The sequence below is a fragment of the Dendrobates tinctorius genome, unplaced genomic scaffold (assembly GCF_039654945.1).
Source record: "Dendrobates tinctorius isolate UK_male_01 unplaced genomic scaffold, ASM3965494v1 ptg000086l, whole genome shotgun sequence".
NCBI classification, from domain to species: domain Eukaryota; kingdom Metazoa; phylum Chordata; class Amphibia; order Anura; family Dendrobatidae; genus Dendrobates; species Dendrobates tinctorius.
In genome coordinates, this window is record NW_027361754.1 from 51,047,048 (window position 1) to 51,063,180 (window position 16,133).

The 16,133-nt window shown below is 46.7% G+C and overlaps 1 protein-coding gene and 1 long non-coding RNA gene across 4 annotated transcripts in view; one reads left to right on the top strand and one right to left on the bottom strand.

The window, feature by feature from the left end:
* LOC141097890 (uncharacterized) lies at window positions 1–13,227 on the bottom strand. 3 transcript variants are annotated; one of them, XR_012234080.1, is made up of 4 exons: window positions 13,105–13,227; window positions 8,590–8,684; window positions 3,642–4,312; window positions 1–1,124 (listed from the first exon to the last, which is right to left on the bottom strand). It is a non-coding gene; the product is annotated as an uncharacterized lncRNA (long non-coding RNA). The 3 variants fall into 3 exon arrangements; XR_012234079.1 differs by having other exon boundaries at window positions 13,092–13,223; XR_012234081.1 differs by lacking the exon at window positions 13,105–13,227 and adding an exon at window positions 8,773–9,511.
* PEX10 (peroxisomal biogenesis factor 10) overlaps window positions 13,226–16,133 on the top strand; it is a 15,339-nt gene continuing 12,431 nt past the window's right edge. Inside the window, exon 1 of the mRNA XM_073585392.1 lies at window positions 13,226–13,479. Coding sequence (XP_073441493.1) covers window positions 13,368–13,479 — 112 coding nt within the window. The 5' untranslated portion in view covers window positions 13,226–13,367. The remainder of the gene's footprint in view (window positions 13,480–16,133) is intronic.

Sequence of the window (16,133 nt, forward strand, 5' to 3'; positions counted from 1 at the left end):
TCTCTGTACGGGAGGATCGAGGCAGATCACTAAGCCACTTTATTTTAGTCACATCTTTTATAATCTTTTGCTTAATTATGCAAGGTTCTCAAGTACCAATAGCATCATTTCACTTTGTAAGCCAATAATATTGCAAGAAAACCGGAAACTACATATATGTCCGTATCCAAATAGAAAGTAGTATAATGGCATATTCTTCAGAGTTTTACTCTCCCGCCTCCCTTATCTTTGCACCTGATGAGAACAGTCTGGTTTCATGACAGCCCTTGCCAATTACAAAAATTTATCTTACAGCAACAAAATGAAGAAACGAAACCTTCAGAGAATGGATAAAACAAAACTTCAGCTCTGATTTTAGTATTAACCCTTCACATTCCCCCCTAGATAATTTTTTTTAACACATATGCAGCATCAGAGGTGCTATCCCAAGCTAACAGCTTGAGGGGTACTGGTCTTCACATGACTGATGCCGTGTTACCAGTCATGGCTGTCGCGGCGCACCCGTCCCCCCTGTATACTGCAGTTCACGAATAACAATTTTTGATGACAGTGGTGGAGATCTTTTGTAGGTAGCCATGTGCTTGGCTTCAACATCTTCATCAGATAGCCTTTTGAGATCGGTGCAGAGAAGAGCAGGAGCAACGACGCCTTTGGCATCATCATTAGTGGCTTAGTGTAGAATTTCCTAATACATACAGAAATACACCAAAGAACAAGTTTTAGTATCACATATACAACAAGGATACAGGCAGCAATGTGCAACAAGCTTTGTAAGATCCCAGCTATCCAGCCCCCAATTCCCTTAAATCAATTGGCTGGATTGAGAAAAGAGAAAGTGTCTGACCACCAACTGTCCCTATTACAATCATTGTCTTTATCGTATTGATCTCTGAGTCTTTGAATATCTTCTAACTTTATCTTTTAACTTCTACCAATAATAATATGGAAAATGTGAAAAACCAAAACATTATGCCCCCTTTATTTGCTATTGGCTTGTTGGGTGATGAGGAGAACTTGATAGGGACCGTCATACAAGGGTTCTAGTCTGTGCTTCCTGACATGCCTTTTCACGACTACCAAATCACCAGGCTTCAGGTTATGACAGGTGTCGGTTTCTGCTGAATCTGGAAAAGAAGAAGAAACTAGAACATGGGTGTTAGCAAGATTTTTACTAAGCTGAATAACACACTGAACAGCACGGTCAGTCTCTTCTGATAACTGCTGGGGCTGGAAATTTGCAACTGGGGCCTAGCACCAAACAATATCTCATATGGGGACAGGCCATATTTTGCAATAGGGGTAGTACGAATGTGGTATAGTACAATGGGTAGGAGCTCTGGCCATGGAGCCGTAGTCTCCTGCATCATTTTGGTCAATTGTCCCTTCAGTGTGCCGTTCAGCCTTTCAACTTTCCCACTGGATTGTGGGTGGTACGGAGTATGGAGTGCTACAGTGGATCCAAGCATTGTCAGAACTTCTTGGTACACATGGGAAGAAAAGGCCGGACCTTGATCACTTTCAACAACTTCTGGAACCCCATATGATTCTATGATTCTATAAGTATACTAATGAGACCAGCAAATACTGTGAAAAGTAAAAAAAAAGTTTTGAAAAAAATATAAATGTTAAAATCACCCCACTTTTCTATGATTCTATATCTGCATATAACTTCCATCACCAGTTTCTTCGCTGTAGTCTTTGCAGTCATGTTGGTAACAGGGAATGCTTCCGGCCAACTGGAGAACCGGAGCCCAGTAGAATTTTTGCACCAGTGCGATGGCCTGATTCTTTCCTCGATGAGTAGGTCCATGTGCCCAAGTGGCAATAGCAGGGTACATCCACTTAGGGAAACACATGAGTTGGTCCTTTTTCCAGAGACCATTATCAATTCGTGCCCCATCAGTCTTCCATTGCTTCACCTCATCCTTTGGAGACAGTCTCTGCATCGTCATTAAGTGGTCTCGTGGGGTCCGACAGAAAACTTCAGTCTGTTGTAGATCATCAGGTTCTTGTAGGGTCAGTGCTTCTTTTAACTGTTTACACTGAGAGCGTGTGGTCACCATAGTTGGTATAGTTGGTTCAACGGGTAAGAGAGTGGCGGCTTTTGCTTGCATATCCGCAAATGCGTTGCCAACAGTCTAATGGACTGGTCCTATGACCGTGCGCCTTAATTTTGATAATAGCCACCTGAGTAGGTAATTTGATCGAGTCCATGAGGGTTTTAACAGCTTCAGCATTTTTCACTGGCGTTCCGGCAGTAGTAATAAACCCTCGATTGGCCCATAGAGCCCCAAAATCGTGAGCAATACCAAATGCATACCGTGAGTCCGTGTATATATTAGCCCGTCTGTTCTTAGCCAAAGTACATGCAGTAGACAGAGCCTGGAGTTCTGCTTCTTGTGCTGACTGTGATGGCGGGAGCGCAGCTGCGTACACTACAGTGTCCTCTGGTAACAGCATATCCCGTGTGGAATCTACCAAACTCCTCAGCATATCTTGAACCATCCGTGTATAACACCAGATCAGGATTTGGGAGTGGATTCTCACTGACATTTGGTGGAGTAGCTGTTTCTTCAGTCAGAAGTTGGGAACAATCATGTTGGAGGTAATCCTCATCACTGCCATCTTTCCTTATAATTCATTATACCGTCTTTCAAGGCGTTGTAAAGGGGTTGCATTATGCGGGATGCATCCGGTATCCACTGACAACAATAAGTGCATAATCCAAGAAAACGCAGGAGTTCAGTTTCATCTTTTGGGAAAGGAAGGGAGCTGACAGCTATTTTTCTTTCTTCTGCGCGGGATGTCGGAAGGTGAGAATAACAATATTTTTTATGTTAATTCTATTTTTGACATGGATCTATGCTGAACACAGCGATGCCGCACGCGCGGTGTCGCTGTGCTAATCGCTGGTGAAGCTGTCTGTTTGACAGCTCACCAGCGATCACATAGCGATTCACCAGCGATCCTGACACGTTGATATCGTTGTCGGGATCGCTGGTAAGTCGCTATGTGTGACGGGGCCTTTAGGAAATCCCAGAATTGAAAGTATTTTTCCTGCATTCCTGACACATTTCTTTACTCGTCTTTGAATCATAAGCCTAACAGTATCTGATCCTTCACACAATTCCAAACTTTTCTTTTTCTTCCACAGAAACATAATTCTCTCCTTTAGAGCTAAATATCCTGACAAATTGTGCACAGATCTGGAGTGGCCGTATCAGTCTGTTCCACAGGGTCAACCCCCTCTGGGAAGCCCAAAAGTCTACGCGGTACTCAGTGGAAGGAGGAGGGCGTCTCAGACTATCCCTCCGGACACCTCTGGTTATATATATCTTTCTATATATACCTGAGTTATGTATCCTACCCATCTTCGATCACATCACCATGCCCAATACTAATAATGATCGGGAATTTCAGGATATTTTGACTATAAAGAGAGTCACAATCACCGGTCAATCCAGGGTGTCCGTCCCTTATGAGGTACGGTTCGAGCACTGTGCCCCCAACGGGACTACACCTCTATATGATTCCACCCATGAATCACCCCACCAGGGGACAAACCTCAGATCCTCTTTGCAGCAACAAGCACAGGAAAACCACACCAACGGTCAGTCTGAACAGTATAACTGCCAACTTACCGTGGTTGTCGTGGGGGGGTGATCAGTCCCAATTTTCCAGCACCTGTGTCCGCTCTGAGTGTCCTTTGTGTTGTTGCTCTCCGAGGGCAGAGGCGTCCCTGTTCGGGGGCCCCACGTTGCGCGCCAAGCTGTCGAAGTAGCTATTTAGGGAGGGCTAAATTAACCCTTCACGGTTGAGCCAGTGATGTCCAAATTATTCCAGTGTTGCTAGCAACTCAAATGACCACACGGAGACAGGGGTCTCTGTACGGGAGGATCAAGGCAGATCACTAAGCCCCTTTATTTTAGTCACATCTTTTATAACCTTTTGCTTAATTATGCAAGGTTCTCAAGTACCAATAGCATCATTTCACTTTGTAAGCCAATAATATTGCAAGAAAACCGGAAACTACATATATGTCCGTATCCAAATAGAAAGTAGTATAATGGCATATTCTTCAGAGTTTTACACTCCCGCCTCCCTTATCTTTGCACCTGAAGAGAACAGTATGGTTTCATGACAGCCCTTGCCAATTACAAAAATGTATCTTACAGCAACAAAAATGAAGAAACGAAACCTTCAGAGAATGGATAAAACGAAACTTCAGCTCTGATTTTAGTATTAACCCTTCACACCACATCGAGCTTAGAAGGATTCAGCTAGTCAAATTTAATCACGTGATGTCAGAGACCTAATGGAAAAGAGAATAATTAGCTGGGTAGAAAGGCAAAATTAGCAATTGTGAGTACACAGTGCTGTATAATATGATGACTGCAATATATTAAAGGGAATCTGTCACCTATTTTTTCGACTATCAGCTGCCGGCACCGCCATCAGGGGCTTATCTACAGCATTCTGTAATGCTGTAGATAAGCCCCCGATGTAACCTGAAAGAGAAGAAAAACTAGTTACATTATCCTCCAGGTCCGGTTTTGGTCCGATGGGTGTCGCGTTCCGGTCAAGCGCCTCCCATCTTCTAACGATGACATCCTCTTCTTTGCTTCCCATCGCGGCTCCTGTTGAGGGCAGAGCAGAGTACTGCAGTGCGCAGGCGCCGGACCTCTCTGACCTTTCCCGCCGCCTGCGCACTGCAGGACTCTGCTCTGCCCTCGACAGGGCAGAGCAGTGCGTCTGCGCCGGAGCCACAATGGGAAGCAAAGAAGAGGACATCATCGCAAGAAGATGGGTGTTGCGGTCCGGTCCGGCGCCTCCCATCGAACCAAAACCGGACCCGGGCCGCCCCTGGGCCGTATAATAACTCATTTTTCTTATCTTTCAGGTTCCATCGGGAGCTTATCTACAGCATTACAGAATGCTGTAGATAAGCCCCTGATGGCGGTGCCGGCAGCTGATATTCGAAAAAATAGGTGACAGATTCCCTTTAAGAGGATAAAAACTTTGATGGGTAGAGAAGGAGGACAAGGAGCAAGAGGAGGATGAGGAAGATGAGGAGGAGTATGAGGAGGACAAGGAAGAGGAGGACAAGGAGGACGAGGACGTGGAGGAGTGCTTCTTTAAGTAATATGTATTCTGATCTATTAGTGGCTCTGAATAATAAATAACATTGGACGCTCCTTCATCTATAAAATGACATTTTAAACAACCTGGGTTGCATTTCTACCAGATATCAAATATCTAAAAAACATTTTTGCATTTCCTGACCTGGAAATAACGAATGTAACACAAAGTCTATTCATACGGAGAGCCGAGCAAACTCTGACATGTCTGAGATAAGTGAATCTGGGTTTTAAGAACGGAAAAGTACCAGCCTTCAAAGAATAATGCATTATTGAAATATGTCAGACACAGAGAGGATAATAGACGTGACTGCGGCATTCTGATGGGGAGCCGTATCATAATCCTCCCAGCTAAAATGTCACATTGTTCCACCGCAAGAAAAAACAACGTAACCTTCATTTTGGAAATTTTAACATTTAACTTAACTACTTCCCTGCAGACGTTGCGAGTAGTCTGTGCCCGGTAATACAGCAAATGTCAGGAACAAACTCATTATTAAAAAAAATAAAAAGGACTTTTCTGAATGGCAGCAGCAAAAAATAATCATCTTTTGTAAGACGCACCATCATAATGATAAGCGTTCACATTGTCTCTACAGCAGCGGCGGCCCATGATGTGGATTAACATGGGAAACGTTGCGCAACTGGATATTGGTGGAGGCGCAACGGAGGATCGTCATGGTCATATTCGAAATATTGTACTAGTAAAATTATGTATTACAAAAAAGTTGTGTTCCAGTTCCAAGATAAAGTTCAAAATTGCTTTATTGGACAAATGCTAAAATAGTATGGTAATAACAAGAAAAGAGAGAGCGACGCGTTTCAGCCATAATTGCGGTCTTCATCTGAGCTCAAAGACCGCAATTGCGGCTGAAACGCGTTGCTTTCTCTTTTCTTGTTACTGCCATAGTATTTGTTGAATAAAGGAATTTTGAACTTTATCTTGGAGCCGGAACACAACTTTCATATAATACATGCATACGTTTGATCATGATGGTGATCCGTGCACCTGGAGGATCCAAGCTGGCGAGCTGACATTGTTCCACTTCATTGTCGGCAGTAATATTATTATTAATATAATTTTTTTTTTTGTTTTTACTCACTTATACAGCGCCATTAATTCCACAGCACTTTACAGACATCATCACTGTCCCCATTGGGGCTCACACTCTAGATTCCTTATCAGTATGTCTTGGGAGTGTAGGAGGAAATCGGAGAACCCGGAGGAAACCCATGCAAACACAGGGAGAACATACAGTAATATTATGTCCCTGTCTCTTGCATGTATGCCCATTTTAATGACAACGCTAACTAGCCGGTCTTTGGGCGCATAAATCGATCCGACATCGGGCCGCAATGCTTGGATTGGCCGCGGCACTCCTGATCCGCTTCATATATTTCTGTGCAGCAGTTACGCTCTTGTCAGGAGAGCCGCGGCCAGTCTGAGCATTGCGGTCCGATCTTGGATAGATTTATCTGCCTATCTGACTGCGCCCTCAAAGGGACCGTTCATCATCATATAAATAGTCTTAGTACACATCAATTCCAGAATCTGCGGTGCTAGTGTCTGGGGTCGGCATCCCATTGCAAATAACATAAGAAAACCGGCACTCACTCAGAATAATCTTAAGACAGGTCATCACTATCACATCCATTCATCAACTGTTACCATTACCAAGTACTACAGCTCAGATCAGGATCCAAGGGGTAGTATTCCTCCTTACGGAAAGTGACATGTCAAGCCTGACATGCCAAAGTGAGGATACTTTTAAGCCACAATGCGCCTCTGGGAAATATGCAAATTATCTCTTCAGAGAGGACTAGAACTTTAGCGCCACCTACAGGAAGTAGCAATCCTAGTAGCTCAGATCACATTCACTTTGTAGGAACTAGATGGCCTACTTCATGCAGAGCAGGTCCATCCAGGGCTTACATCCTGCCACGTCTGGAGCGACTGCTCAGTGGGGGTGCAAGGTGTCGGCCCCCCACCATTCTGATATTGAAGACCTATCCTATGGCATTGATCATCAATATCACATGAATGGCCACCGCAGGGGAAATGCTGGATGCAATTTTCCCAGGTGGTAAGAGAAGATGTGAGAAGACAACCACTATTCCATTGCAGAAACAACATTTTTACTTCTGCAAACCTGAACGGATCAAGTAAAAAATATAAAACTAATGATGGCTGCAGCCTGCCCGTCTTAGCACTACATCGGTGCGCACATAATCCCTGGCATGTTGGATAAGGGCTCATATACGGTAGCAGATAAGCTGCCCAAAATGAGCGTGGATCAGTCATATGAAAGTCAATCATCTGTGCTCTGGACCGTTTCAATCGGTTTGTTGCGAGGGCTGGAGCAGGCTTTTAGCTGCAAACACTGTTCTGCTCTGGTGTCAAAATCAGTTATATTATAATCATTGTTTCTCACCATTCCTGGATCCAGCGTCGAGTGCGCCACCCTCCTTCCTTTCTGTTCTTCCACCCTCCTTGGCCTCTTTCTGATAGTTAGTCTGCTCAAAGGACTGCCTTAACATTTCACTTCAAGCACTTTTATTAAACTCTGCTGCAAATTCAGCTCTGCTACATCACCAAGTCAGATCTGCTACAGTGCTAGGTCTGTACATCGCCTTGTCAGTTCCGCTACAACACTGGGTCAGGTCTGCTACAACTCGGGGTCAGTGCTGCTACAATGCTGGGTCAGCTCTGCTACAATGCTGGGTCAGCTCTACTACATTGATAGGTCAGTTCTGCTACAATGCTGAGCCAGCTCTGTGTATCGTCAGATCAGCTCTGCTACAATGCTGGGTCAGCTCGGCTACATTGCCAGGTCAGTTCTGCAACAATGTCAGGTCAGCTCTGCTACATCAATGGTTCAGTTCTGCTATGTTGCTGTGTCAGCTCTGTTATATTAATACTTCCTTTGCAACTCATCCCTGCTTCTCTGGTTCCTCATCGCCGAGTTAGCCTGCTTTTTCGCTGTGCTCTGCTATATTCCTTGCTTCTCCCTTCACCTCTGCTCCATTGCAGATAACAGAACTACTACTGCACTTCCCATAGTTCCAGTCCTGCTTCATCGACCACCGCTGTTCCTATTTATGACCCCGCTGTACCAACCCCTCCTGTCCGTGCTGTGCTGCACTGCTCACCTGGATCAAGGCCTTTGAGGATCCACCTCCGAAGGTGACCCAATTCTTTATATATAAGGACTTTAGACCAGTATTGCTGTACTATTTGCTTCCATTTGGATACCATGAGAAGACGACTAAGATGCCAGATAAAAGGTCCTTCCTGTAGAATGCTTCTCGTTCTGCCTATGTCCTTTCCAATTTTCGCATACCTGCACTGATTTTCTATTGGCAACATCAAAAGAAAACTATAGAGTCTAATTAGCCCGATGTGTCGTATATTACTGCACATTAGGGAGGCAATTATGCAAATCAGTATCACCTTACATCCTGCAACAGAAAATTCTCTGCGCAACTTGGATCGAAAACGATGAACTGCGCAGAAGGAGGTCTCCGAAAATGGTCCTTAGGCTCCATCTAGTGGAAAGAGTAAAGTAGAGCAGATTACAGCTGTATATATAATAAATACAATATTTGGAATAAAGAAAACGTCCAAATCACCTACAGGGGCTGAGATGACCTCCCAGACTGTATCCACAGGCATTAATATGGAGTCGGTCACTTTGCAGATATAACAGCTCCTCCTCTTCAGGGAAGGCTTTCTATAAGAGTTGGGAGGTGTCTGTGGGAATTGTTACCCGTTAATCCAGACGAACCTTTAGAGAGGTCAGATACTGATGTTGGAGGAGAGACCGGGCTCACAGTCTCCATTGTGGACAATCACAAACATGCTGGATGGGGCTGAGGTCATGTTCTTCCACTAAATTCCCCCAACTATTTATTTATGGACCTTGTGCACTGGGCACAATCATGGGGAACAGAAAAAGGAAAACCCCAAACTGTTCCCACAAAACTAAACTTGTCAAAAATGTTGCTCGGAAACATTCAGGCTATGTGCCTGCCCACGTATGCGGAAAAATCCTGATCATAAACCGGACTCCTTCCCAGAAAACGCGCGATTTTTTTCCGCGTGTTTTCTGCGGTTATTTTTGCGATTTTCGCGTGCGGAATTCAAGCACTTTCCATGCGATATGAAGCATCGCTTGGAAAGTGATTGACAGGTTGGTCACACTCGTCAAACATAGTGTTTGACGAGTGTGACCAACTTTTTACTATTGAGGCCGCCTATGCGGCATCAGTAGTAAAAGATAGAATGTAAAAAATAATAAAAAAATAAAATCGTGATATTCTCACCTTCCGACGTCCCGCGCAGCCTTCCCGATCCTAGCGATGCTGCCGTTCCCAGTAATGCCTTGCAAGACCTTTGAGGACATGAGGTCTCGCGTTACTGTAGCGGTCTTGCGAGACCTCTACGTAATCACAGGTCCTTGCAACAAGGCATTACTGGGATCGGGAGTTTGCGGGACGATCGGTAAGGCTGCGTGGGACGCCGGAAGGTGAATATAACCCGATTTTTTATTCTTTTTTTTACAGGGATATGGTACCCAGGGCCTGGAGGACAGTCTCTTCTCCTCCAGACCCTGGGTACCATCCGCACATGAGCCCCTCACTTTGCGCATGGTGGGCATAGCCACATGCGGGAAGTAAGCGGATCTCATGCATTCCTATGGGTGCGGAATCCCAGCAATTCTTTGCGGAATTGCGGCGATTCCGCAAAAAGAATGAGCATGCTGCGTTTTTTTTCCGTGATGCGAATCCGCTGCGGAAAAAAACGCAGCATTAGCACAGCATGTGCGGAATGCCATAGGAATGCATAGAGTGCATTCAGTATGAGTTTTTTAAGCGTTTTCGCAGCAAAAATCGCGGCAAAAACGCTTAAAAAAGGCAATGTGGGCACACAGCCTCAGACTTCCCTTCAGTGGAGATAAGGATCTAGAGTGCCCCTTGAAAAACTCTCACTGTGCTAGCGGGGATCTCACCAAGATCACTGCAGTTCAGCCTGGCTGGGAACGAAGTCTCAGTGACCGGAGGTAACCTCTAAGACATCACCACCGGTCACTGATGCTGATCGCAGATCAGTCAGCAGTGGTTCTCAGCCTGGATGGTCGCATCTTGATACCATCCAGGCTGAAAACTGTTTATCCTCCAGACATGAATTACGGCGTGGGACAGAACGACAGACAGGTATGGTATATTGTTGTTTTTTATTTTTGGTTTATTACAGGAGACATTGGCTTCAATGGAATGGGCGTTAGGGGAGTATAACTGTGTTTGTTATTTTTAAATAAAAATGTAAAACTGTGTTTTGTTTTATTTCTAGTAAGGGACTTAAGGCTATGTGCACACTGTGCGGATTCTGCTGCATTTCCGCAGCGGTTTTGGCCCTGCGGAAACGCAGCAGTTCCGCAGACCAAGTACAGTACAATGAAACCCTATGGGTTTTCAAAAATGCTGTGCTGACGGTGCGGTTTTTTCCGCGCGGTTTTGCTGCGGTTTACAAACCGCAGCATGTCAATTGTTTGGGCGGTTTCCGCAGCGGTTTCACACCTTTAACATAGTAGAGGTGTGAAACCGCAGACCAAACCGCAGGAAAACCACAGGTCACTTTACCTGCGGTTCCACACGAAAAAAAAAAAAAAGGTGAATTTGCAGCGTGTGCACATAGCCTTATTCTGGCTGTGTCTTTATTTACAATACAACTATAGGATTAGTAATAGATAGGAGTCTTATAGATGTTCTCCATTTCTAAGTTGTGGGCTTGATGTAACCAGACAATACAAAGGTGACATAAACCCCACAAATATGAACCCCCACTTGCCACCGCTACAGGGCAAGTGGGAAGAGCTGGGAAAAGCACCAGAATTGGCGTATCTAATAGATGCGCCTTTTCTGGGCAGCTGTGGGCTGCTATTTTTAGGCTGGGGGGGGGCCTACATCGATGGCCCCCTACCAGCCTAAGAATACCAGCCCCCAGCTGTCTGCTTTAGCAAGGCAGCTTGTCAAAAATAGAGGTGACAACATGTAGGTTTTTTTTTTTTAAATAATTTAAAAAACAGCGTGGGGACCCCTCTATTCTTCATAACTAGCCATGCTGAAGCTGACAGCTGAGGGTTGCAGCTGTCAGCTTCAGCAAGGCTAGTTATCAAGATTGTGAGTTTTGCCTGGCTGGATAACAAAAATACAGGGGAACCCACAGTTTTGGGTTTTTTTAATTTATTTACAGTGCAGGAGCGGCTGATGAATACTCCCACCCGCCGCTCCTGCTCTCACTGTTATTAGCGGCAGCAGGTGTCGGATGATGGGAGCAGTAGTCCCATTCGCTGACACCAGTGACCGGAGGTAAACTTTATACCTCCGATCACAGCTGAGCGCTCTCTGACCGATAGGGATGATTTCACCGCTGATCAGAAATGGTGTTTGCCGCGCTGTCATGCACATGACAGTGTGGCAAACACTGGATGTTCGGGCCCCCATTTAAGTGAATGTGGTTTGGGTTTGAGTATAGTTCTGGTACCAAAACCTGAATGTTTTGTAACTGTTCAGCCGAACCCACCGGACCTGAACCTCGCAGGTGTCATCCGCCCATCTCTACTCCTCTCCTGTCTGTCACACAGTGGGCAGTGAGAACAGAAGGGAAAGAAAACAGTTTGGGGCAATTGCAATGTATACTGGGAAAGTGAGGGAAAGGGTGCTCCAGCACATGTAGTGCTGGCAGAATGATGATGAATAGGAACTTGCCTACTGAACCAGAGCGGACGGCAACTTACAGGTCCTGGATGTACTAAACTGATATGTGCAAGAGCACATTTAACTCTTGGGGGATGAAAGCAGCAAGACCATGACATTACTGATATATCAGATACGGTTTCAATATTATCAACCTGCAAAATTAGCTCAAGTGATTCTGATCAGGGGGTAAAGTGAAGGTCCACTGTGAGTAAATCCAGAGGTCGCCCTCATTACCTAGATGCCACGGTCAAACAATGCAGGACCTGAGATACCTAAGTGGTCCGCCATAGAGAGGGGGCTCCCTACATCAGCCCATCCATACACCAGCAACACCATCATGGGGGGGGGGGAGGCAATTGCTTTGGAAAACGGTGACCTAGAGGAAAGCACATGAGGAAGCAGGTGCAGGATAGAAGCTGTGCTGAGTTATGAGCGAATGACAGCTCAGGTCCAGCCTGTATAAGGCCATGTGCACACGATGCAGATATCCAGCGGATCCGCAGCAGATTTTACCACGCAGAAACGCTGCATATCCGCATTGTGATGTATAGTAGCATGTTAGGCTATGTGCACACGCTGCAGATTCACCTGCGGTTTTTTCGGCGTGGAACTGCAGGTAAAGTGACCTGCGTCTTCACACCTCTACTATGTTAAAGGTGTGAAACCGCTGCGGAAACCGCCCAAACAATTGACATGCTGCGGTTTGTAAATCGCAGCAAAACCGCGCGGAAAAACCGCACCGTCAGCACAGCGTTTTTGAAAACCCATAGGGTTTCATTGTACTGTACTTGGTCAGCGGAACTGCTGCGCTTCCGCAGGGGCAAAACCACTGTGGAAACGCAGCAGAATCCGCACAGTGTGCACACAGCCTTAGTCAATTGAAAAAAAACCCCACTGTGCAGACGCTGCGGATTTCTTGTGGTTCAAAATATGCAGCATGTCACTTCTTTTGTGTGGTTTTCCACCTGCTCCATTCTCCAAATCCGCAGGGAAATCCGCCCGAAAACAGGAAGAAATCCGCAGGAAAAATGCAGGTCATTTGACCTGCGGATTTCTTCAATTCTGCGTGGAAAAATCCCCAGGGCAAAAAAGTAGGTGTGCACTCAGCCTTACTGGGGGAGACGCTCCCATAACAGAAAAAGCCGACACTTGGATCAGGGCTGCAAACTGCAGACCACGCTGACATTTTCTAACCTGTAATTATCACCTTTCCATGGTAAAGGTCCCATTGTCTTAATAGGATGGTGCAGAGTCCGGCATTTCTGTAGGACATTAATGGGAGCCTGCACCTGACGAATTTGTGCTCAGCTGTCAGCTGCTCCCTCCCCGGACCGCATCACCACTGACCACGCCCACCCGCTGTCCGTCATGTGACTTATCTCATCACGTGACGTGCTGACGTCAGTAAAACCTAGTCCTTGGTGGTCTGTGGTGTTGGGGGATGAGGGGCGCGGAGCTCTCCCTGCTGTCATGGCCTTCACCGCCGCCAACCAGCCCCAGCTCATCCGCAGCTGTCAGAAAGACGAGCAGTTCCAGGGCGGCCTTAAAGTCCGCGCCCATGAGGCCTTCCAGGCGTTCACAGGTGAGGACTCACTGCACGGTACCAGCATGCTGTGCGCGCACTACTATAGGACTACATGTCCCAGCATGCTGTGCACGCACTATTATAGAACTACAAGTCCCAGCCTGTTGTGTGCTCACTACGTGATGTCGAACTACAAGTCTCAGCATGCTGCACGCTAATGACATGGTGTGGGACTACAAGCCCCAGCCTGCCGCACGCTAATGACATGGTGTGGGACTACAAGCCCCAGCCTGCCGCACGCTAATGACATGGTGTGGGACTACAAGCCCCAGCCTGCCGCACGCTAATGACATGGTGTGGGACTACAAGCCCCAGCCTGCCGCACGCTAATGACATGGTGTGGGACTACAAGCCCCAGCCTGCCGCACGCTAATGACATGGTGTGGGACTACAAGCCCCAGCCTGCCGCACGCTAATGACATGGTGTGGGACTACAAGCCCCAGCCTGCCGCACGCTAATGACATGGTGTGGGACTACAAGCCCCAGCCTGCCGCACGCTAATGACATGGTGTGGGACTACAAGCCCCAGCCTGCCGCACGCTAATGACATGGTGTGGGACTACAAGCCCCAGCCTGCCGCACGCTAATGACATGGTGTGGGACTACAAGCCCCAGCCTGCCGCACGCTAATGACATGGTGTGGGACTACAAGCCCCAGCCTGCCGCACGCTAATGACATGGTGTGGGACTACAAGCCCCAGCCTGCCGCACGCTAATGACATGGTGTGGGACTACAAGCCCCAGCCTGCCGCACGCTAATGACATGGTGTGGGACTACAAGCCCCAGCCTGCCGCACGCTAATGACATGGTGTGGGACTACAAGCCCCAGCCTGCCGCACGCTAATGACATGGTGTGGGACTACAAGCCCCAGCCTGTTGCATGCTTGCGCCATGGTTTTGGACTGCACGCCCTAGGGTGTCGCACGTTCTGTCCCCGGTGTAGGACTACAAGCCCCAGCCTGCCGCACGCTAATGACATGGTGTGGGACTACAAGCCCCAGCCTGCCGCACGCTAATGACATGGTGTGGGACTACAAGCCCCAGCCTGCCGCACGCTAATGACATGGTGTGGGACTACAAGCCCCAGCCTGCCGCACGCTAATGACATGGTGTGGGACTACAAGCCCCAGCCTGCCGCACGCTAATGACATGGTGTGGGACTACAAGCCCCAGCCTGCCGCACGCTAATGACATGGTGTGGGACTACAAGCCCCAGCCTGCCGCACGCTAATGACATGGTGTGGGACTACAAGCCCCAGCCTGCCGCACGCTAATGACATGGTGTGGGACTACAAGCCCCAGCCTGTTGCATGCTTGCGCCATGGTTTTGGACTGCACGCCCTAGGGTGTCGCACGTTCTGTCCCCGGTGTAGGACTACAAGCCCCAGCATGTCATGCTTTGTCATATGTTGCTACAGGACTCTGACTAATTTTGAGATGACTTGCTGTGACTTGTAGTCCCCCACGTACAATGTGGATTTTCTCGTCACCTGCAGTACGGGCCCCAGTTGTCGCACTCGCATGACTTGTACTAGTCTTGGTGGAGGGATCGTCCAGTTTTGGCTTGGGCGCATGAAGTGTCAGTAACTGCACCTCCCTCCCCCGATACGGACAATGCCCCACAAAAGAAACAATACCTTTTTTTTTTTTTCGTGTTATAGCTTGGCCATCCCCTTTTATGATGCGACCTCCTCTTTGTAAATGTAATAGAAAAACATGGCAGCTTCCTTCCATAAACAGCGCCACCCCTATCCACAGGTTGCGTCTGGTACTGCAGCTGAGTGCAGTTGATGCGTGTGGTTTATAGTGCCTGGTACCTGAATGTTAGTCTCTTATATTTCTACTAAAAGTGTCCCAGGAAAATCCCACTAAGGCGCGTTCACCCAAACCGGAAACAATGGACAGTGCTATTCGTTGGGACAGTGCAGATTTTTTTTTAACTATCCAGATCAGTGCACTCACATGTATACCACGCTCTTTGCTGCCGTGTTCCTACTCAGGGCCGGTGGGGACATTGCTGCGAAGAGCGTGGTATACATGTGAGTGCAGTGACTGTATTATTGTCTCTTTGTCTTAATTGCAGCATTACTGTATCTGTTCTATCCTTTTATTTTGGTCTCGTATTCTGACGTGTATAATCACCATTTGTATATGTGTTTCCCTGCATCAGTGCTCTGCAGCCTGTGTTCTATGGATTAATGTGTATACGTATGTATTTTAATCAATAAAATTTATTTTATGTGCTTATATACTCTGGGGGGATTTCATACATTTCTTTTACAGTACAGAAAGTATTCGGACCCCTTTAAGTTTTTCACTCTTTGTTTCATTGCAGCCATTTGGTAAATTCAAAAAAAGTTCATTTTTTTTCTCATTAATGTACACTCTGCACCCCATCTTGACTGAAAAAAAACAAATGTAGAAATTTTTGCAAATTTATTAAAAAAGAAAAACTGAAATATCACATGGTCATAAGTATTCAGACCCTTTGCTCAGTATTGAGTAGAAGCACCCTTTTGAGCTAGTACAGCCATGAGTCTTCTTGGGAATGATGCAACAAGTCTTTCACACCAGGATTTGGGGATCCTCTGCCTTTCTTCCTTGCAGATCCTCTCCAGTTCCATCAGGTTGGATGGTGAACGTTGGTGG